The sequence below is a fragment of the Papio anubis genome, chromosome 20 (assembly GCF_008728515.1).
Source record: "Papio anubis isolate 15944 chromosome 20, Panubis1.0, whole genome shotgun sequence".
NCBI lineage: Eukaryota > Metazoa > Chordata > Mammalia > Primates > Cercopithecidae > Papio > Papio anubis.
The window spans coordinates 30,612,287-30,635,130 of NC_044995.1; the positions used below are offsets into that span (position 1 = coordinate 30,612,287).

At 37.9% G+C, this 22,844-nt stretch overlaps 1 protein-coding gene across 3 annotated transcripts; it reads left to right on the plus strand.

The window, feature by feature from the left end:
* The first annotated feature begins 3,045 nt into the window (after positions 1–3,045).
* On the plus strand, positions 3,046–15,209 carry LOC116268531 (zinc finger protein 431-like). 3 transcript variants are annotated; one of them, XM_031660333.1, is made up of 2 exons: positions 3,046–3,087; positions 6,039–8,035. In XM_031660333.1, the coding sequence occupies exon 2, from the start codon at positions 6,041–6,043 to the stop codon at positions 7,061–7,063; it is 1,023 nt and encodes a 340-aa protein (XP_031516193.1). In that variant the 5' UTR covers positions 3,046–3,087; positions 6,039–6,040; the 3' UTR covers positions 7,064–8,035. The 3 variants fall into 3 exon arrangements, 2 of the variants coding, with proteins under 2 accessions (XP_031516193.1, XP_031516194.1); XM_031660334.1 differs by lacking the exon at positions 3,046–3,087 and having other exon boundaries at positions 4,571–6,794; positions 7,540–8,035; XR_004180482.1 differs by lacking the exon at positions 3,046–3,087 and adding an exon at positions 15,092–15,209 and having other exon boundaries at positions 5,047–7,695.
* The last annotated feature ends 7,635 nt before the right edge of the window (positions 15,210–22,844 follow it).

Below are 22,844 nucleotides of genomic sequence, written 5' to 3' on the forward strand. Positions count from 1 at the left end.
CTGTCACCCAGGCTGGAGTGCAGTGGTGTGATCTCAGCTCACTGCAAGCTCCGCCTCCTGGGTTCATGCCATTCTCCTGCCTCAGCCTCCCGAGTAGCTGGGACTACAGGCACCCGCCACCATACCCGGCTAATTTTTTGTATTTTCTTTAGTAGAGACGGGTTTCACCATGTTAGCCAGGATGGTCTCGATCTCCTGACCTCGTGATCCGCCCACCTCGGCCTCCCAAAGTGCTGGGATTACAGGCGTGAGCCACTGCACCCAGCCTATGTATCTGTTTTTATACCAGTACCAGGCAGCTTTGGTTACTATAGCCTTGTAGCATAGTTTGAAGTTGGATATCATGATGCCTCCAGCTTTGTTCTTTTTGCTTAGGATTCTCTTGGCTATGAGGGGTCTTTCGGGGTTTCATATGAATTTTAAAGTAGTTTTTTTTCTAATTCTGTGAAGAATGTCAGTGGTAGTTTAGTCAGAATAGCATGGAATCTATAAATTACTTCGAGCAGTGTGGCCATTTTTACAATATTGATTCTTTCTGTCTTTTTCATTTGTTTGTGTCCTCTCTGGTTTTCTTGTGCAGTGGTTTGTAGTTCTCCTTGAAGAGGTATATCACTTCCCTTGTTAGCTGTATTCCTTTATTCTCTTTGTAGCAATTGTGAATGGGAGTTTATTCATGATTTGGCTCTCTGCTTGTTTATTGTTGGTGTATTGAAATGCTTGTGATTTTTGCCTATTGATTTTGTATCCTGAGGCTTTGCTGAAGTTGCTTATTAGGTGAAGAAGATTTTGGGAAGAGACAATGGGGCTTTCTAGATCCAGGATCGTGTCATCTGCAAACATGTCATCTGCAAGCTTCTGCAGACAGAAGTTTGACTTCCTGTTTGAATACTGCTTATTTATTTCTCTTGCCTGATTTCCCTGGCCAGAACTTCCAATACTATGTTAAATAGGAGTGGCGAGAGGGCATCCTTGTCTAGTGCTAGTTTTCAAGGGGAATGCTTCCAGTTTTTGCTCTTTTAGTGTGATATTGGCTGTGGGTTTGTCATAGATAGTTCATATTATTTTGAGGTATGTTCCGTGAATACCTAGTTTATTGAGAGTTTTTAACATGAAGGGATGTTGAATTTGATCGAAGGCTTTTTCTGCGTCTATTGAGATAATCATGTGGTTTTTGTCTTTAAATCTGTTTATGTGATGAATTATGTTTATCGATTTTTGTATGTTGAACCAGCCTTGCATCCTGGGAATAATGCTGACTTGACTGTGGTGGATAAGCTTTTTGATGTGTTGCTGGATTCAGTTTGCAAGTATTTTATTGAGAATTTTTGTACTGATGTTTATCAGGGATATTGGCTTGAAGGCTTTTTTGTTTGTTTTCTTCTGTTTTTTTGTTGTATATCTGCCAGGTCTTGATATCAGGATGATGCTGGTCTCATAGAATGAGTTAAGGAGAGGCCTGTCCTTTTCTATCATTTGGAATAGTTTCAGAAGAAATGGTACCAGATCCTCTTTGTACCTCTGGTAGAATTCAGCTATAAATTCATCCTATCCTGGACTTTTTATGGTTGGTAGGCTATTGACTATTTGTTACCGCCTCTATTTCAGAACTTGTTATTGGTCTTTTCAGGGATTCAATTTCTTCCTGTTCAGACTTGAAAGGATGGATGTGTCCAGGAATTTATCCATTTCTTCTAGGTTTTCAGTTTTTGTGCATAGAGGTGTTTGTAGTACTTTCCAAAGGTTGTTTTTATTTCTATGGGGTCAATGGTGATATCCCTTTTATAATTTTTTATTGTCTATTTCATTCATCTCTATTTTCTTTATTAGTCTAGCTAGCATCTATTTTATTAATTTTGTCAAAATAACATCTCCTGGATTCATTGATTTTTTTTTTTTTTTTGAAGGGTTTTTTGTGTCTCTGTCTTTCATTTCCAGTCTGAATCTGGTTATTTCTTATCTTCTGCTAGCTTTAAGGTTTGTTTGCTCTTGGTTTTCTCGTTCCTTTAGTTGTGATGTTAGGGTGTCCATTTGAGGTCTTTCTGGCTTTTTCATTTCGGTATTTAGTGTTATAAATTTCCCCATTAACACTGCTTTAGCTGTGTGCCAGAGATTCTGGTACATTGTCTCTTCATTCTCATTGGTTTCAAATAATTTTTTGATTTCTGATTTTTTTTTTTTTTTTTTTTTTTTGAGACAGAGTTCTTCTCTTGTCACCCAGGCTGGAGTGCAGTGGCACGATCTCGGCTCACTGCAACCTCCGCCACCCAGGTTCAAGTGAGTCTCCTGCCTCAGCCTCCCGAGTAGCTGGGATTACAGGCACCCACCACCACGCCTGGCTAATATTTTGTATTTTTAGCAGAGATGGTATGTTTCACCATGTTTGCCAGGCTGGTCTCGAATCCTGACCTCTAGTGATCCACCCACCTTGACCTCTAACTGAGACCATCCTGGCCAACATAGTGAAACCCCATCTCTACTAAAAATACAAAAAATTAGCCGGGTGTGGTGACGCGTGCCTGTAGTTTCAGCTACTCGGGTGGCTGAGGCAGGAGAATCACTTGAAGCCAGGAGGCAGAGGTTGCAGCGAGCCAAGATTGCACTACTGCACTCCAGCCTGGCGACAGAGCCAGACTCTGTTTCAAAAAAAAAAGTGCTGGGATTACTGAGCCATCACATGCCTGGTGAGTTTCTTACTCTTTAGTTTTAATTTGATTTCATTGCAGTCTGAGAGAATGTTATGATATCAGTTCTTTTGCATTTGCTGAGAAGTGTTTCACTTCCAATTATGTTATTAATTTTTTTCTTTTCTTTCTTGTTTTTTTTTTTCTTGAGAGTCCCGCTCTGTTGCCCAGGCTGGAGTGTGATAGCATGATCTCAGCTCACTGCATCCTCCACCTCCCGGGTTCAAGCCATTCTCCTGTCTCAGCCTCTTGAATAGCTGGGATTACAGGCGCATGCTGCCACGCCTGGCTAATTTTTTGTTTTTTTAGTAGAGATGGGGTTTCACCCTGTTCCCCAGGCTGGACTTGAACTCCTGAGCTCAGGCAATCCACCCACCTTGGCCTCCGAAAGTGCTAGGATTACAAGGTGAGCCACCATGCCCAGCCATGTGATCAATTTTAGAGTAAGTGCCATGTGGAACTTAGAAGAATGTGCATTGTGTTGTTTGTGGCTGAGTTCAAGCCTTGTTACTTTTCTGTCTCAATAATCTGTCTAATATTAACCGAGGGGCATTAAAGTCTCTCACTATTATTATATGGAAGTCTAAGTCTCTTTATAGTTCTCTAAGAATGTGTTTTATGAATCCGGGTGCTCCTTGAATTGATCTCTTTACTATTATGTAATGCACTTCTTTGTCTTTTTTGACCTTTGTTGATTTAAAGTTTGTTTTATCAGAAACTATGATTGCAGGCCGGGCGTGGTGGCTCACGCCTGTAATCCCAGCACTTTGGGAGGCCAAGGCAGGCAGATCGTGAGGTCAGGAGATTGAGACAATCCTGGCTAACACAGTGAAACCCTGTCTCTACTAAAAATACAAAAAATTACCTGAGAGTGGTGGCGGGCGCCTGTAGTCCCAGCTACTCGGGAGGCTGAGGCAGGAGAATGGTATGAACCCAGGAGGCGGAACTTGCAGTGAGCTGAGATCGCACCACTGCACTCCAACTGGGCAACAGAGTGAGGCACCGTCTCAAAAATAAAAAAGGAACTATGATTGCAACCCCCGCTTTTTTTCTGCTTTTATGTGCTTTGTCAATTTTCCTCCATTCCTTTACTTTGAGCCTACACTTGTCTTTTTATGTGAAGTAGGTCTCTTGAATACAGCACACAAATGGGTCATGACTCTATCCAGCTTGCCCTTCTGTGTCTTTCAATTGAGGCATTCAACCTATTACATTTAAGGCTAATATTGTTATGTGTGATTTTGATTCTATCCAAGTGGTGCTAGCTGCTTATTTTGCAGAGTCATTGATGTAGTTGTTTTATAGCATCGTTCATCTTTATACTTCACTGTGTTTTTGCAGTGGCTGGTAATGGTTTTTCTCTTTCCATATTTATTCCTTCTTTCATAGCTCTATCTAGTAAGGCAGGCCTGGTGGTCATGTATTCCTTCAGCATTTGCTTCTCTGAAAAGAATTTTATTTTTCTCCGCTTATGAAGACTTAGTAATGTTATTTTATTGTTTTATTTGATTCTTGTATCTTTGTTCCTCATTTTCTCTTTTTCTTTGTGTCTTTTTTATACTTATCTTGATATACTTTTACTTCTTTCTTGTTTGTTTTGTGTATCTATACAGATATATTCTTGATGGTGTATTGGGAATTACATAAAACCTCTAAAAGCTACAACAGTGTATTTTAATCTGGTAAAAAATGAACTTCAGCTGGATTCATAAATTTTTTCTCATGCCCTCAAATTTGTCATTGATGTTGCTAATCATATGTTTTGTTGTATATTCATTAACAAATGTTTATAATTATTTCTATTCTTTTACCTTTCAAATTTCAGAGAATAATTAAAAATGTTTTTGTGCCATATTATTATAATGCTAAGAAATTCCATTTTTGTGTATGTGCATTTTTTTCCCCAGAAAATAATGTATATGATATAATTATTTATAAAATTATTTTGTTTAATCATATTATTTTCAGTAGAAGCAACTGCTTTCCGCATCTTTTATGTTTAGGGCATATGAAGTGCCAATATATTTTTTCAGAATTTGGTTGTTTTTGAAGGTTTTTTTCTTTTTATTTGGCAGGACTGTTATTATTCTGACTTGATAGCTATTTTTTTTAGGACTTTGACTATATCACACAGTTTCCTTCTAGCCTGCAAAGGTTTTGTTGACAGTTGACTGACTATCTTATAAGACTATGCTTGTAAATGGCACACCATTTTTATCTTGCAGCTCCATTCTCTTCTTGTCTGTGGCTTTTGAAATTGTGCTTATATATGTGTTTGTTATAAATATCTTTGTATGTATCCTAATTGTTTGTTGAGCTTCTTCATTTTGACATTATTTTTTCTTTCAGAATTTTTGAGTTATATTTTCTTTTGATATTTTTTACCTTTTATAATTTGTTTTTTTGGATATTTTGAATATTTTTTTCTTATCTTCAGTTTTTTCTGATTTTCTGTAGTTCTCTGTATTCCTAATTTACTCATTGAATATTCAGTTTATTTTTAATTTTTAAAATTAGTATATACTTTTTTTTGGTTTCTTTCTGACAATTTTATATTTTTGATAGAACCATTTTGCCCTATTTTGTATTCATTGTAATCTTTGATTAAAATTCGGGCATTAAATAAAGCTACCTGACACAATTTTTATCATGTAGCTTTCTCCTGGCATAGTCTGAAAACAATTATCTCGGATCGTGGGAGATTCTCAAACATGTTCTTAGAATGTATCTTGTCTAAAATTTTGTGTTTACATTTTAGTTAAAGGAGTTTATTTCTGCTTCATCTTAATCAGTAACCATTTGCTATATCTGTTTTCTGTCTGTTGTACTGCAGTCTCTCTGCTGCTGTAACATTTACTGTTGGTCTCAGCAGACCCAAACTGTAATTCCAAAATATACCACCATTTTTTTTCAGCACTTTATGTTATGGGAGACCAGTTTCTGGAAAGGCCTCTAGTAGCAAGTAATGTAGATATATGTGCCAGTATTGTATTTGTTTACTAAAAAAGAAACCAAAAGTTAGCAATTTATGTGGAAAGGCACTATGTTATATTGGGGAGTAGGAAGAACTGTGTTGGGTAAATGTAACAGACTTTTCTTTTTCTTCTGTATCTTTGCATTCTTGTGTACTCACCTGTGTACTCACCTGGGGAAATTTACACAGTTATTTATAAGTCTTCCTCATGTATTTTGGTCAGTATGTTTTTATTATATTTATATGTCTATGAAGGATTTAGGGCCTGTGGTATTTTATTATGGCATCTTGCTTATGTAGTTTGTATAATATAGGTTAGATTTGTAAAGTATGTTTATCAGAGTCTAGTAAATTGAATAATTTGTTGTTTTTATTTCTTTCAGCTATGTGTTCTTATTTTACCAAAGACCTTTGGCCAGAGCAAGACATAAAAGATTCTTTCCAACAAGTGATACTGAGAAGATACGGAAAATGTGAACATGAGAATTTACAATTAAGAAAAGGCTCTGCAAGTGTGGATGAGTGTAAGGTGCACAAAGAAGGTTATAATGAACTAAACCAGTGTTTGACAACTACCCAGAGCAAAATATTTCAATGTGATAAATATATAAAAGTCTTTCATGAAAATTTAAATTCAAATAGACATAAGACAAGACATACTGGAAAGAAACCTTTCAAATGTAAAAAATGTGACAAATCATTTTGCATGCTTTTACACCTAAGTCAACATAAAAGAATTCATATTAGAGAGAATTCTTACCAATGCGAAGAATGTGACAAAGTCTTTACGCGGTTCTCAACCCTTACTAGACACAAGAGAATTCATACTGGAGAGAAACCCTTCAAATGTAAAGAATGTGGCAAAGCTTTTAAGCACTCTTCAACCCTTACTACACATAAGATGATTCATACTGGAGAGAAACCCTACAGATGTGAAGAATGTGGCAAAGCCTTCTGCCATTCCTCACACCTTACTACACATAAGATAATTCATACTGGAGAGAAACCTTACAAATGTGAAGAATGTGGCAAAGCTTTTAACCAATCCTCAAACCTTAGGAAACATAAGATAATTCATACTGGAGAGAAACTCCACAAATGTGAAGAATGTGGCAAAGCTTTTAACCGATCCTCAAACCTTACTACACATAAGAGAATTCACACTGGAGAGAGACCCTACAAATGTGAAGAATGTGGCAAAACTTTTAACCGATCCTCAAACCTTGCTAAACATAACATAATTCATACTGGAAAGAAATCTTACAAACGTGGAGAATGTGGTAAAACCTTTAACCAGTCCTCAACTCTTACTAAACATAAGAAAATTCAGCAGGACATGGTGGCTTACGCCTGTAATCCCAGCACATTGAGAGGACGAGGCGAGCAGATCGCGAGGTCAGGAGTTTGAGACCAGCCTGGCACATGGTGAAACCCTGTCTCTACTAAAAATACCAAAATTTGCTGGGTGTGGTGGCGGGCACCTGTAATCCCAGCTACTCAGGGGGCAGAAGCAGGAGAATCATTTGAACCCAGGAGGCACAGTTTGCAGTGAGCCAAGATCGTGCCATTCTACTCCAGCCTGGGCCACAAGGCAAGACTCTGTCGCACAAAAAAAAAAAAAAAGGAAAATTCATCCTGGAAAGAAACCTCATAACTGTGAAGAATATCGCAATGCTTTCAACCAGTCCTTGAATCTTATTGAAGAAAATAATTCACACTGGAGAGAAACTCTACAAATGTGAAGAATGTGGCAAAGCTTTTAACCAGTCCTCAAACTCTTACTAAGCATTAAAAAAATTCATACTGTACAGAAACCCTATGAGGGTGAAAAACATGGCAAAGCCTTTAACAAGCTTTCAATTCTTAACAGAGATAAGATAATTTATACTGGAAAGAAATTCTACAAACAAGAAAGATGTGACAATGCTTTTGACAACACCTCAAACTTTTCTAACCATAAAAGAAATTATGCTGGTGAGAAATCTTAGAAATCTGAAGAATGAGACAAAGCCTTTAAATGGTTGTCACATTTGATTGTAGGTAAGATAATTCATACTAGAGAAAACACCTACATGTGTGAACAGTGTGGCAAAACTTAACCAATGCTCACACCTTATTGCACAGGAAAGCATTTATACTTGAGATAAATTATACAAACATAAAGACTGAAAAAGTCATTAATATATGTTCATGTCTTAACACTAGAGAGTTCATACTTAATAAAATCATTATATGTACAATTACTGTCAAAAGATCTTTCAGAAAATACAAGCTTTTGACTAGGCACGGTGGCTCAGGCCTGTAATCCCAACACTTTGGTAGGCCAAGGCAGGTGGATCATGAGGTCAGGAGTTTGAGACCAGCCTATCCAAGATGCTGAAACCCCATCTCTACTAAAAATATAACAATTAGCCGGGCATGGTTGTGATGCATGTAATCCTAGCTACCCAAGAGGCTGAGGCAGGAGAATCACTTGAACTCAGGGAGGGAGAGGTTACAGTGAGCTGAGATTACACCACTGCACTCTAGCCTGGGCCACAGAGCAAGACAACATCAATAAAAGAAAAGAAAAGAAAATACAAACTTTTACAGTGAAGAGTATTTATTTTGAAGATGAACATTACAAATATAAAGAGGGTTGTAGTGCCTTTATTTGTTTCATAGATCTTATTGTAGACATTTTTTGTAGAGGAAAAACTCTGAAGCAGTTTCTCACACATTGTTCAATATCAGGGAATTCATGTTGAAGAAAAATCGTGCAAATATGTAATAAATTTGGAAAAACACTCTTTCAAAAACTATAGCTTAGAAAACGAGAGTCCATGGCTGGGCGTGGTGGCTCACGCCTGTAATCCCAGCACTTTGGGAGGTCGAGGCAAGCAGATCATGAGGTCAGGAGATCAAGATCATCCTGGCTAACATGGTGAAACCCCGTCTCTACCAAAAAATACAAAAAATTAACTGGGTGTGGTGGCGGGCACCTGTAGTCCCAGCTACTCGGGAGGCTGAGGCAGGAGAATGGTGTGAACCGGGGAGGCAGAGCTTGCAGTGAGCCGAGATCGCACCACTGCACTCCAGCCTGGGCAACAGAGCGAGACTCTGTCTCAAAAAAAAAGAAAAAAAACAGAATAAATTCATCATGTCAATTCTAAGTAACATTAAACATGTTTTATTAAACATCGTGATTTTAATTTTTAAAAGATGAGATTCGTCACTTCTGTCAAAATACCTACCTTGGAAAAAAGAAAATAGGATGCAGGAAAACATCCAGTGGCAATTGTTGCTACATAGCTAGAAGGCTACATATGTTTCAGTTATTAGACAACCATTTCGATACTCTGTGGCTTTTAAAAAGATTACTGCCCCTGTATTGGGACATAAATCTTAACAATACATACAATTTGACAACTTGAAATTTATTGGTATTGTTATGAGCTGTTTAACTGACAAAGTTTTACTTTGACATTTGAATAAAACATCTAATATGCAATTTGCTTAACACATACTTTGCATATCAACTGCTATAATATAAACTTTTATTGTAACAATGGGAATATAAGATATAAAGATATTTTTACATAGTAGAAGTGAACCAATGAATCCTTTAAGATGAAATGTGAAATCCTGGCAGGGAGGGGAAAAGAACAGAACATATTAACAGAATGCCCTAAGATGGTCTGGGAATACTTACCCCAAATCAATATTTCGTCAAGCAGATCACATAGCAAAGCTACTAATGTTATTAAGCACTGAACCTAAGGTATGTAAATAGAGAGTAAAAATTTGTAATACGCACACACACAAAAAGTTCATACTAGAATATGTTTTTGCAGATGCAGTAAAAGTAAAAAATATTTAATCCATAATTAAGTCTGTGTAAATATCAGAGAATTTGTGGTAGAAATACATAAGGCACTGACACGTCAGATATACTAAATCAGAGGGCTGAGTATAGAAAATAAAACTAAAGATAGAAAAATTATTTGTAAGGCCGGGCGCGGTGGCTCAAAGCTACAATCCCAGTCCTAAAAGACTTTATTTCTTGAAAAATATTACAGATTTTTTGAAAAGTAAATAATGATGTCATTCAACTCTGAAATAGTTTCCTGCTGTTTCTTCATTCCTATTGGATTCGTGTGTGAAAGTATGGGATCAATTGTTGCTGTATCAAAGATATGAGAAATTCTTATTTTGTTTTGTTCTGTTTATTGAGATGGAGTTTCACTCTTTCGCCCAGACTGGAGTGCAGTGGTGTGATCTTGGCTCACTGCAACATTTGACTTCCAGTTTCAAGCGATTCTCCTGCCTCAGCCTCCCGAGTAACTGAGATTACAGGTGCACACCACCACACCCAGCTAATTTTTGTATTTTTAGTAGAGACAGGATGTCATCGTGTTGGCCAGGCTGGTCTCGAACTCCTGACATCGTGATCCACCCACCTCGGCCTACCGAGGTGCTGGGATTACAGGCATGAGCCACTGCTCCTGGCAAGAGATTCTTTTTTATTAGGTGGGCATTATTTGTGATCTTTTCTATTGGAAAGTAAAGACATTAGAATGTAAGATGCATAGTGAAAATATAAGTGGAGAGGCTCTTTGGAGTTAACTTACAATATTGAGTGATGCATGAGGTTGGTGTTCAGAGTAATTCTGCATTATGAAAAAACGTTTAATTTTATTTAAAATTAAATTTAGTAGTATATTATCGTACTTATTGTACTTTTATATGATAAGATGCAGTACATTTTTTAAAATTTTAGATTGTGTGAAGTTAATAGTTTACCTTAACATTTTTAACATGTTAAATACTATTGTGCATTCAATGAAGCATTGTTATACCACAAACTTTACCCTCTTCCACCTTACTCAAGGGTATAGGTAAAAGATGTAACAATATGCTATTTAGTAACATGATAGATTAACATCTGTAGTAATTTTTTTTTTGCCAGTGGCTTTAAACTGCAAATAAGTTAAAGAATATTTCTGTAGGTTAAATTTTTATTTTGTTTTTAATCATTTAAATTTATTTTGATTTTGGTGGGTACATGAGTATATATGCACTATATGGCATATTTTAATACAAGAATACAATATATAATAATATCAGGGTTAAGTGAGGCATCCTTCACCTGTAACATTTCTCCTTTGTTTTACAAAGAATCCAATTCTACACTTTTTTTTATTTTTTATTTTTATTTTTATTTATTTATTTTTTTGAGACGGCATCTCGCTCTGTTGTCCTGGCTGGAGTGCAGTGGCGCCATCTCGGCTCGCTGCAAGCTCCACCTCCCGGGTTCACACCATTCTCCTGCCTCAGCCTCCCAAGCAGCTGGGACTACAGGCACCCACCACCATGCCCGGCTACTTTTGTATTTTTAGTAGAGACAGGGTTTCACTGTGTTGACCAGGATAGTCTTGATCTCCTGATCTTGTGGTCCACCCACCTCAGCCTCCCAAAGTGCTGGGATTACAGGCGTGAGCCACCGTGCCCAGCCACTTTAAAAAAATTTTTAAATATACAATTAAATTGTTATTTACCATAGGGTTATTTTTATGGTTGTAATAAAAATTATATATGAGCAAAAATAAAATTCATTTCTAAACTCTTAATATTTTTTCAAATTTGCTATATATTTTTCTTTGAACATGTGGTCTGTCTGCCTGCAAACACACAGACTTTTTGATTCACATAGAGTTAAATATATATTAGTCTAAAGATAAACTAGATGTAAGAAAATTATGGAATAAGTGTGTGTGTGTGTGTGAGTTTGTAACTATTTTCAAAAGAATAATATGGTAACAAAAATCATTTTAATAAGGTGACTACTATAAAACTAAAAACCTAAAAAATACCAAAAGCAAATGTATACTTTGTGCTTTGTATTGAATTTATTACTGTACAATCCATGACTTAACAGTTCTGAATCTTTTCATGCAAACTGTCTGTATATACTTGCCTGATACTCATGCTAGACCCATACTTCGTTTCTAACATATTTTTTTGTTTTATAGTTTAGGAAGTATTATATGAGCTGGTCTGTGATTATAAGAATTTTATGAAATTTAGTGCACACAAGATAATATTTAGATGTAATTCCAAAAGTAATATATTAAGTTACATTTTACTTAGAGCAGTTGATTTTGTTCTTTTAAGGAAAGAACAATAAGTTTTGAGTTTTCTTTAGTGATTGTTCCTTTCACTTTTTATAATTGACATGAGTATATTTATTTATTGAGTCAATTTGTTCAGGTAAGTACTAGGGACGCTTCATAAGTCATGAGGATTTTTTATATATAAATGTGGCAAACATATTACAGTTCTTACTGTGTAATCAATGCTCCATAATAATTCATAAGTATTCCTGCTGGAGTTAGTTTGTAATTTCAACTCAGATGAAAAATATCAATGGTGAAGAAATAAGATTGATTCTTCATATGGAGTGGACCTTTTTTCCGGACTATAAAACAATTTTGCTGAATTTATAGAGAAATTCTGACCGAGGCAGATGCATCACCTTAGGTCAGGAGTTTCAGACCAGCCTGGTGAAACCTGGTCTCTAGGAAAACTACAAAAATTAGCTGAGCGTGGTGGCATCCACCTGTAGCCCAGCTACTCAGGAGGCTTAGGCAGGAGAATTGCTTGAACCCGGGAGGCGAAGGTTGTGGTGAGCCGAGATTGTACCATTGCACTACAGCCTGGGTGACAGAGCAAGACTCCTCAGAAAAAAAAAAGAGAGAAATTCTGCTTATTTTCTACTTCAGATACGTTTCTCTTATGTATTTTCCAACTATATGCATCACAGCTCTTCTTCTGAATTATAGCTACAGTTTTCTCACTGTTCTGTTCACCCCGTTTGATTTCACATGGTACTTTCTAGATTTTGATGAGAAAATTCTATTTTTAGTGCGCTCAAAAATGGATTTTAACTGGAGAGTTTGCTTATCAATATAACTTTCAGATTAATTAATTAAGATAAAAGGCAGCCAGGTGTGGTGGCTCACTCCTGTAATCTCAGCACTTTGGGAGGCCCAGACAAGTGGATCACTTGAGGTCAGGAGCTCGAGACCAGCCTGATCAACATGGTGAAACCCCGTGTCCACTACAAATACAAAATTAGCCACATGTTGTGGCTTATGCCTGTAATCCCAGCTACTTGGGAGGCTGAGGCAGGAGAATCGCTTGAACCCAGGAGGCGGAGGTTGTAGTGAGCCGAAATTGCACCATTGCACTCCAGCCTGGACAAGAGCAAAACTCCCTCTCAAAAAAAAAAAAAAAAAAAAAGAAATGATAAAAGGCACACACTGTCCATAGGTAAGCGGATTAAATTAGCATTGGTTTTCTTTATTTTTAAAAGAAAAATCTTATCAGATTCTTATACAAAGTGTGGCAAACACAAAACTTGCTTTAAAATATGGAAATTAAATTTTTAAGAGAGTTAATGGTAAGTAAATGAATTTAATGGGTTTTTTTGTTTGTTTTGTTTTTGTTTTTGTTTTTTTTGAGATGGAGTCTCGCTCTGTCTCCCAGGCTGGAGTGCAGCGGTGTGATCTCGGCTCACTGCAAGCTCCGCCTCCCAGGTTCACGCCATTCTCCCGCCTCAGCCTCCCGAGTAGCTGGGACTACAGGCACTTGCCACCACGTCCGTCTAATTTTTTGTATTTTTAGTAGAGACAGGGTTTCACCGTGTTAGCCAGGATGATCTCGATCTCCTGACCTTGTGATAACGCCCGCCTCGACCTCCCAAAGTGCTGGGATTGCAGGTGTGAGCCACCGTGCCCAGCCACAAATTTAATTTTCTATGATATAATTACAGCACAATTTACATTTCCATGCACAATCTTTTAAGTGTGATGTTAAAGGTTGCAAAATAATGAAATGACCTGTGAATTTAAACTTTAGAAAAATATATCTTTTCCATATTGATTTTACAATTTGAAGAAATTTCTCTTATATATTTTTATATATATTATATGATTATCTTATTTTATATATATATATATTTAGTGGGAGAAGTTTAGTCTACGGTTTTTATTTTTAATCACCAAGCTATAGCCAACTCCTGGGTCATTTTCTCTGAAAAACATTTGGAGATCATGACAGCTTTTGGATTAAAACATTCTCTGTTGTTTTGCATGCAAACTAGTTTACTGTGTTCACAGAGTGGCCAGTCATGGGACCATAAACAACACCTGCCCCTTTAGTGTCTTTCATACCATTACCATCAGCACCAGAAACTCCAGGTGCCCTAAGCTTAAAGTAAAAGTCCTAAAGTACATAAGCTTCTCCCATGCAATGTGCTGGGTCCAGAACACGCTGTTAAATATCAGAGTTCCTATGGTTATGACTGACAAATGACAATAATAGCCCCAAAATACATATTTTTGATACTGTTTAGCCAAGATTATCACAAAGACACAGACAGTATTTGACACATTCTTATTCTATAACGTTTTAAAAATATTTTCTCTTGACAGATAAAATGTGCACTTTTTCTGTAAAACAATATTTTTTTTTTTTTTTTTTTGAGACGGAGTCTCGCTCTGTCACCCAGGCTTGAGTGCAGTGGCCGGATCTCAGCTCACTGCAAGCTCCGCCTCCCGGGTTTACGCCATTCTCCTGCCTCAGCCTCCCGAGTAGCTGGGACTACAGGCGCCTGCCACCTCGCCCGGCTAGTTTTTTGTATTTTTAGTAGAGACGGGGTTTCACCATGTTAGCCAGGATGGTCTCGATCTCCTGACCTCGTGATCCGCCCGTCTCGGCCTCCCAAAGTGCTGGGATTACAGGCTTGAGCCACCGCGCCCGGCCCAATATTTTGAACATACTGTTAAATATCAGAATTCCTATGATTATGACTAAAAAATTAAATGACAATAGTCCCCAAACTATGCATTTTTATACTATTTAGCCAATCACAAAGACACAGTATTTGACACATTGTTATTCTTTTATAATGTTTTAAAAATTTTAACTTGACAGATAAAATGTGTACTTTTTCTGTAGAACATAATATTTTGAAGTATATATACATTGTTATTATTTCTAGGTAATTAATACTTTATCTCATATAGTTAACATGTTTTTGGTGAGACCACGTGACATTGTCTTATCATTTTTCAAAAATCCAAATACATTATGAACTATAGTCACCATGTTGAACAATAAATCTCTTGAACCTGTTTCTCCTATTTGACTATAATTATGTATTATTTGACAGACATTTTTCCAACCCTCCATTTCTTCTAAATACCTTGGCATCTGATAGTCACCATTTTACTCTACTCTCTACATCAATGGGATTAAGTTTTTTGGAATCCATGTGTAGGTGAAATCATGAGACACTAATCTTTCTGTGCCTGGCCTATCCGAACTAATATAATGTCCTCCAGCTGAATCCATGTGATTTAAAATAATACAGTCTTTTTTTCTTTTTTTTTAGGCCAGGTGTGGTAGCTCACACCTGTAATCTCAGCACTGTGGGAAGCCAGGGCAGGTGGATTGCTTGAGCCCAGGAGTTTGAGACCAGCCTGGTCAACATGGAAAAACTCCGTCTCTACTAAAAAACCAAAACAGCTGGGCATGGTAGTGCACGCCTGTAATCCCAGCTACTCCAGAGGCTGAGGCATGAGAATCCCTTGAGCCAGGGATGCAGAGTTTGCAGTGAACTGAGATCGTGCCACTCCACTCCAGTCTAGGTAGCAGAGTGAGATTCAGTCTCGAGAAAAAAAAGGAATTTTCTTATTTAAATAATAAATAGTATTCCACTGTATATATCTACCACATAGTCTTCATTTACTCATTAGATGTTGAACTGTTTATTCTATATTGTGGCTATTGTGAAAAGTGCTGCAAACAACAGAACAGCAAATGTTTCTTCATTCTGATTTTATTTTTTTTGGATACATATCCTGTAGCGCAATTGCTTTTATGACATGGTAGTTTAAGCTTTTTGAGAAATCTCTATTTTGTTTTTCATAATCTCTGTCTTCATTTACATTTCAAACCAACAGTGTGCAACCCTTCCCTTTTCTTCACATCTTTACCAACACTTTTTCTTTTTAATAAGAGTCATTCTAACAGGAATGAGTTGACATCTCCTAGTTTTGTTTTTTCTTTTTTGTCTTGCCTTTTTGTGACAATTGACAGCATTTTTAAATATATCCATTGGCCATTATGTATGTATCTTTTTTGAAAAATACTTATTTCAGCTACTTATTTTTAATAGTTACTTATTTTTGTTGTATTGTCATTTGAGTTTTTATATATTTTTGATATTAACCCCTTGTCACATATAATTTGCAAATATTTTCTCCCTTTTTTTAGTTGTCGCATTCTGTTGATTGTATCAGATTCTGTGCAGCAGCTTTTTAGTTTGAAGTGATCTGACTGACTTGTTCTTCCTTTTCTGTCCTGGGATACTTAGGTTAAATTTAAAAATTTGCTGCCCAGACCAATGTTATGGGGCTTTCACTCTATTTTTTGGTAGTTTAAGAGTTTTAGGCCTTACATTTAAGTGACTAGTTTATTTTGAGTTTATTTTTATGTATGATGTGAGATGAGGGTGTCACTTTTCTTTCTCTGCAGGTGGATATAAAGTTTTCTAAACATTTATTGAAGATACTGTTATTTCCCTTAAAAAACAGTCACCTGTATTTAAAATCAGTTAGCTGTAAATACATGGATATATTTCTGTATAAAATTATACAGGAATAATTTAACTTCCTTTTCTCCAATCTGGATGCCTTTGATTTTATTCTCTAATTTCTTTCTCTTGGATATTTAGTATTATGTTTAGAAAGACTGACTAGAGTGGACATTCTTGCCTTGTTCTAGCTCTTAAAGTAAAAGCTTACAACATATCCCTGTTTAGTATGGCATTTTTTGGTTATATGTGCCATTTATTGGTTGAAGTGCATTTGTTCTATACCTAATATTTTCAGAGATTTATCATAAGGGAATGTTAAATTTTGTCAAACTTCTATTGTGCATCTATTTTTTCCTTTTTGCACTCTGCATCTATTTAAATATTAGAGATGTGAAATCACTAATTCTACATACATACAAAAAATGAGAGACTTTGAACATCTCTATGCCTGAAAACTAGAAAATTTGGAGAAAATAAATAAACTCCTGGATACACACAACTTTTAAGGATTGAACCAGGAAGAAACCGAATTCTTGAATAGGGCAAAAATGTATAAAATATATAATAAAATTAGTGATAAAAAACCTACCAACCATAAAAAGCCCTGGATTATATAAAATCACAGCCAAATTTTACCATATATACAAAGATGAGCTGGTACTAATTCTACTGAATGTATTCCAAAATATCAACGTGGAATTCCACCTTAACTCATTATATAAACTCGTATCATCTTGATACCAAAATCTAGTGAAGACATAACAACAAAAAAACTACAGGCCAATGTTTTTGGTAAACATTGAAACAAAAATCCTCCATGAAATACTAGCAAGCTTAGTTCACAGGCAAATCAAAAAGTTACGTTGCCACAAACGTGAGCGTTGTATCACATATGTAAGGATGTTTCATCATATGCAAGTCAATACGTGTGATTCACCATGTAATTAAAAGCAAAAAGTTATGTGATCAACACGATAGATCAACAAAATAGATGTAGTAAAAGCATTCAAGAAAATCCAGTATTCATTCATTACAATATTCTCAAAAAAGTAGACATTAATGAAACATACCTCAAAATAATAAGAGCCATCTATGACAAATCCTCAGCTAACATACTGAACAGGCAAGAGCTGCATGCATTTCTCATTAGAATAAAAATAAGACTTCACTCTGAACAGTCCTATTCAACATAGTTCTGGAAGGCCTAGTCAGAGCAATCTAACAAAATGAAGAAATAAATGGCATCCAAATAGGAAAAGAAGTCAAACTATTCACTTATGATATAGTTCTTTATCTAGAAAACTTGAAAGATTTTACCAAAAGACTCCTAAGCTTAAAAATGACTTCAGCAAAGTCTCAGGCTACAAAATTGATTGATATACACAAATGAATAGCATTTCCTCAGACCAGTAACATTCAAGCTGATGACAAAAATCAAGAACAGTTTTCTTTACAATAGCCATAAACAAAAAATAATATACCTAGAAATACATTAAACCAGGGAGGTAGGCCGGGCGCCTGTAATCTCAGCACTTGGAAGCTGAGGTGGGTGGATCATGAGGTCAGGAGTTCGAGACCAACCTGGCCAACATAGTGAAACCCCGTCTCTACTAAAAATACAAAAAAATTACCAGGCATAGTGGCACGTGCCTGTAGTCCGAGCTACTCAGGAGCCTGAGGCGGGATAATCGCTTTAACCCCGGAGGCAGAGGTTGCAGTGAGCCGAGACCATGCCATTGCACTCCAGCTTGGGTGACAGAGTCAGACTCCATCTAAAAAACAAACCAGGGTGGTAAAATATCTACAAGAACAACTACAAAACTTTACTGAAAGTAATCAGAGATAGTGCAAATGAAAAAGCATTCTATGTTCATGGATTTGAAGAATGAATATAAATGTCTATTCTGCCTAGAGCAGCCTACAAATTGTTATTTTTATCAAACTGTCAATTACTTTTTTTTTTCCCTGAGAGTCTCACACTCTCGCCTAGGTTGGAGTGCAGTGGTGTGATCTTGGCTCACTGCAACCTCCACCTCCCAGATTCAAGTGATTCTCCTACCTGAGCCTCCTGAGTAGCTGGGATTACAGGCGCCCACCACCACACCTGGCTAGTTTTTGTATTTTTGTTAGAGATGGGGTTTTGCTACGTTGGCCAGGCTGCTCTTGAACTGCCCTTAAGTAATCCGCCTGCCTTGGGTTCCCAAAGTGCTGGGATTACAGGCATGAGCCATCATGCTGGGCTCAACCACATATCATTTCTGGTAACAAAGCACAGCAACATGATTTCTTGAATTTTGCCTGAATCCTAATTCATAAAAGAAAGGTGAATGCCATTAAAAGATGTTTAATACACTTCCACCAGAAACAAGAGGCAAGGCAGGCCATGGGGTGCCTCACAAAGGCTGTGTCATGCAGGGGCGGGAAACCAAACTTATCAGGGAACTGGGACTATTTCTTTATGAACATGATGGTTGGAAGCAAAAACGTGGGGGCATTTCCCTGTTGAATACAAAGTAAAATAATGCATGTTGGGGTCAGTAGTTGGGAATAATGTAACATTTGCAGGCTCATAAGAGCTGCCTGAAAAAAGCATGTAAACAACAGTGATTCCTCCTATGGCCTGTGATTCAGCAGGTTTATGGAGCAGTTAAGAATCGCAGATGTCAAATGGTCAACACAGAATAGAAAGACATGTTTAATACAAATTATCATTAGTGGAAATCTGAATTGCTTCATTTCTGCAATTTCTGCTGCTGCTTAAGATGCTTTTAATGAATAAAATCTGCCTTAAAATTTGATACCTGATAACTGATCTCTGTGGGTTTTGAATTGGCTGACTTAACCCAAATGCCAGCTCTTGCTATCTAACTACCATTAAAAGGAACTGAAGTGGTCAACAGTTTCACTTCCAATTTTTTTTGTGTGTGTGTGAGTTTGTGGGAATTTTGTGGTGGCAGCTGTGGGAAAAAGCGATCTGTCATCAGAGCTCCTTTCCTCTGAGTTTTCATTCTCTCTCACCCTGGGAGGAGACCTGGAATCACAGGACAATTTGAAATGTGACAACCTGTGTACAGGAGAGCAGAGCCTGCCCTTTCCAAACACCCAGAGTTTTATTCTGGGCCAGGCCTCTGTGATATCTTTCTTCTGTCACCAAATCAGTAGACTTTGCTGAATACCAAGCAGTCCTCTAACACCAACTCTGTGTCTAACATTTGAATTCTAACACCACCCAGAGTCAGCACAGATGTGGTTCAGGTCTCAGTCCCACAACATTGTCCTCTTTGCAGATGCCAGTCACAAACCCCATAGGCCCATCCATGTGCCTGAGCTACTGTTTAAAAATTGTTCAATGATCTGATCAATCTACTCACAGAACTCAGAAAAACACTGTAGTTATGTTTACCAATTTATTATATAATATACAACTGAGGAAAAGTCAAATGGAAGAAATGTATAGGACAAAAAAAGAGGTGGAAAGATGAAACTCATAGATAACCCTGGTAAATAGCTGTGATTACTAAAATTCTTCATCCTTTGTGTTCTCCAGGAACAGTTTATAGAAAGAAATATCCCTCCTATTATGACTTAGACAGTGCTCTCTTTTCTTATTTATTATATAGCCAGACATAGACTCTGTCAGAAGTACACAGCCTCCATTTTGAATAGGGGTTGAGTAAAATAAGGCTGAGACCTACTGGGCTGCATTTCCAGATGGTTAGGCATTCTGAGTCACAAGAAGAAATTGGAAGTCAGCACAAGATACAGGTCATAAAGACCTGGCTGATAAAACAGCTTGCAGTAAAGAAGCAGGATAAAAACCACCAAAATCAAGATGGTGATGAGACTGCCTCTGGTCATCCTCACTGCTATACTCCCATCAGTGCCATATAGTTTACAAATGCCCTGGCAACATCAGGAAGTTACACCATAAAGGTCTAAAAAGGAGAGGCATAAATAATCCACCTTTTATCTAGAATATAATTCAGAAATAACCAAGGCCGGTTGCGGTGGCCCACACGTGTAATCCCAGCACTTTGGGAGGCCAAGGCGGGTGGATCATGAGGACAGGAGTTCGAAACCAGCCTGGTCAACATGGTGAAACCCGGTCTCTACTAAACATACAAAAAATTAGATGGGCGTGGTGGCGTGCGTTTGTAATTTCAGCTACTTGGAAGGCTGGGGCAGGAGAATTGCTTCAACTTGGGAGGCGGAGGTTGCAGTGAGCCGAGATTGTACCATTGCACTCCAGCCTGGGTGACAGGGTGAGAAACCCTATCTCAAATAAAAAAAGAAAAAAAGAAAAGAAAAAAAGAAATAACCATAAAAATGTTCAACCAGCCTACAGAGAAGGCCATGCCTTTATTTTTTTTTTTTTAAGACGGAGTGTCACTCTGTCGCCCAGACTGGAGTGCAGTGGTGCAATCTTGGCTCACTGCAAGTTTCCGCCTCCCGGGTTCGTGCCATTCTCCTACCTCAACATCCCCAGCAGCTGGGACTACAGGCGCACACCACCACACCCGGCTAATTTTTTGTATTTTTAGTAGAGACGGGGTTTCACCATGTTAGCCAGGATGGTCTCGATCTCCTGACCTTGTGATCTGCCGTCCTCAGCATCCAAAAGTGCTGGGATTACAGGTGTGAGCCACCATGCCCGGCCAGTCATTTCTTTTATTTCTTTACTTTCTTGTTTTTTGTTTTTGTTTTTGTTTTTGTGAGATGGAGTCTCATTCTGTTGCCCAGGCCAGAGTGCAGTGGTGCAATCTTGACTCACTGCAACCTCCGCCCCCTGGGTTCAAGCAATTCTCCTGCCTCAGCCTCCTGAGTAGCCAGGATTACAGGAGCATGCCACCACGCCTGGCTGATTTTTGTATTTTCAGTAGAGACAGGGTTTCACCATGTTGGTCAGGCTGGTCTCGAACTCCTGACTTTGTAATCCACCCACCTCGGCCTCCTAAAATTCTGGGACTACAGGCATGAGGCACACTGCACTCGGCCTTCTTTACTTTCTTTTCCTTTTTTTTTTTTTTTGAGATCAAGTCTCACTCTGTTGCCTAGGCGACGTGCAGTGGCGCATTCTGGGCTCACTGCAAGCTCTACCTCCCCAGTTCATGCCATTCTCCTGCCTCAGCCTCCCGAGTAGCTGGGACTACAGGTGCCCGGCACCACGCCCGGCTAATTTTTTGTGTTTTTAGTAAAGACTGGGTTTTACTGTGTTAGCCAGGATGGTCCTGATCTCCTAACCTCGTAATCTGCCCACTTTGGCCTCCCCGAGTGTTGGGATTACAGGCGTGAGCCATTGCACCGGGCTCCTTCTTTACTTTCTTAACAAATTTGCTTTCACTTTACTCTATGACTTGCCCTGAATTCTTTCTTGAGCAAGATCCCAGAACCCTCTCTTGGGGTCCGGATCAGGACTTCTTTCTGGTAACATTTTCCTGGCAACCACAAAGGGACTGTACTGAAGAGACCTCAGATCCTCCCCTCAAAAAATTGTCTGTGGATACGGATTGGCTGACTTTGAGTGAATGGAATGCATATACCTGGGTAAAGGATGAGATTGGGTTACAGGCACAACTTAGGAAAGTCAGAGTCTCTCCTAGGACAGAGTGTGTTAAAGGCTCCTCCTAATACAAGGCAAGGATGCTTGACTGTACCTGGATTCAAGGGCCAACTTAGGAAGGTTATAGTCCTTCCTAAGATCTAGAAGGTTAGAGACTCAGTAAAGTCCCTCTCATCTAATAACTGGTTTCACACTACAGGGTGTTAATTGCTATCTTTTTGGATTAATCTGTCTTGCACTCTTTGCTAGTGGCTATGGGTGACAGAATTAGGCATCTACAGGACCATGGGACATGGGGGAGATTTTTCGTCTCCAAAAGGAGAAACTTGAGAGTTGATGGGACTGTTGGAAAAGATCTTTTTGCTACCAAGAAGCAGCTGCCTGAACTTGTTGTAAAATATACGGCAGTTGTACTCTTTGTGTAGAAATGCAGGACAAACTTACTGCATATTTTCTTTCTCTCTCTCTTTTTTTTTTTGAGATGGAGTCTCCTGTCACACATCGATCATTGCAGTAGGCACGATCTCAGCTCACTGCAACCTCTGCTTCCCGGGCTTAAGCACTTTTCCGTCCCAGTCTCCTGAGTAGTTGGGACTACAGGCGCCTGTGACCACACCTGGCTAATTTTTCACGCCATTACACTCCAGTCTGGGCAACAAGAGCAAAACTTCATCTCTAAAAAATAAAATAAAATAAAAATAAAAGCAAAAGTATCTATTTCTTTCAGAAAATAAATGTATTATTTTATTAATTCCATCAAAAATCGTGAAGTAAGCAATTAGTCATATGGAAACGCTTCTAGGCAGCACCAAGTTTCATCTTATAAAATTTAGCATGAAACCCAGAAATCAAAATAACAGGATTTGAACAGAGATACTCACTGTCAAAAATTACCCTGCAAAAAAAGAAACGGATGTTTTCATGAATCTATGTAACTCACCCATTATGTACCACATTTTCTCATGAAAATGTGTTCATTTCCAACAG

What these genes read in the sequence shown, in the direction of transcription:
- LOC116268531 (XM_031660333.1), top strand. Translation starts at nt 6,041, where the DNA reads ATGTGTTCTTATTTTACCAAAGACCTTTGGCCAGAGCAAGACATAAAA.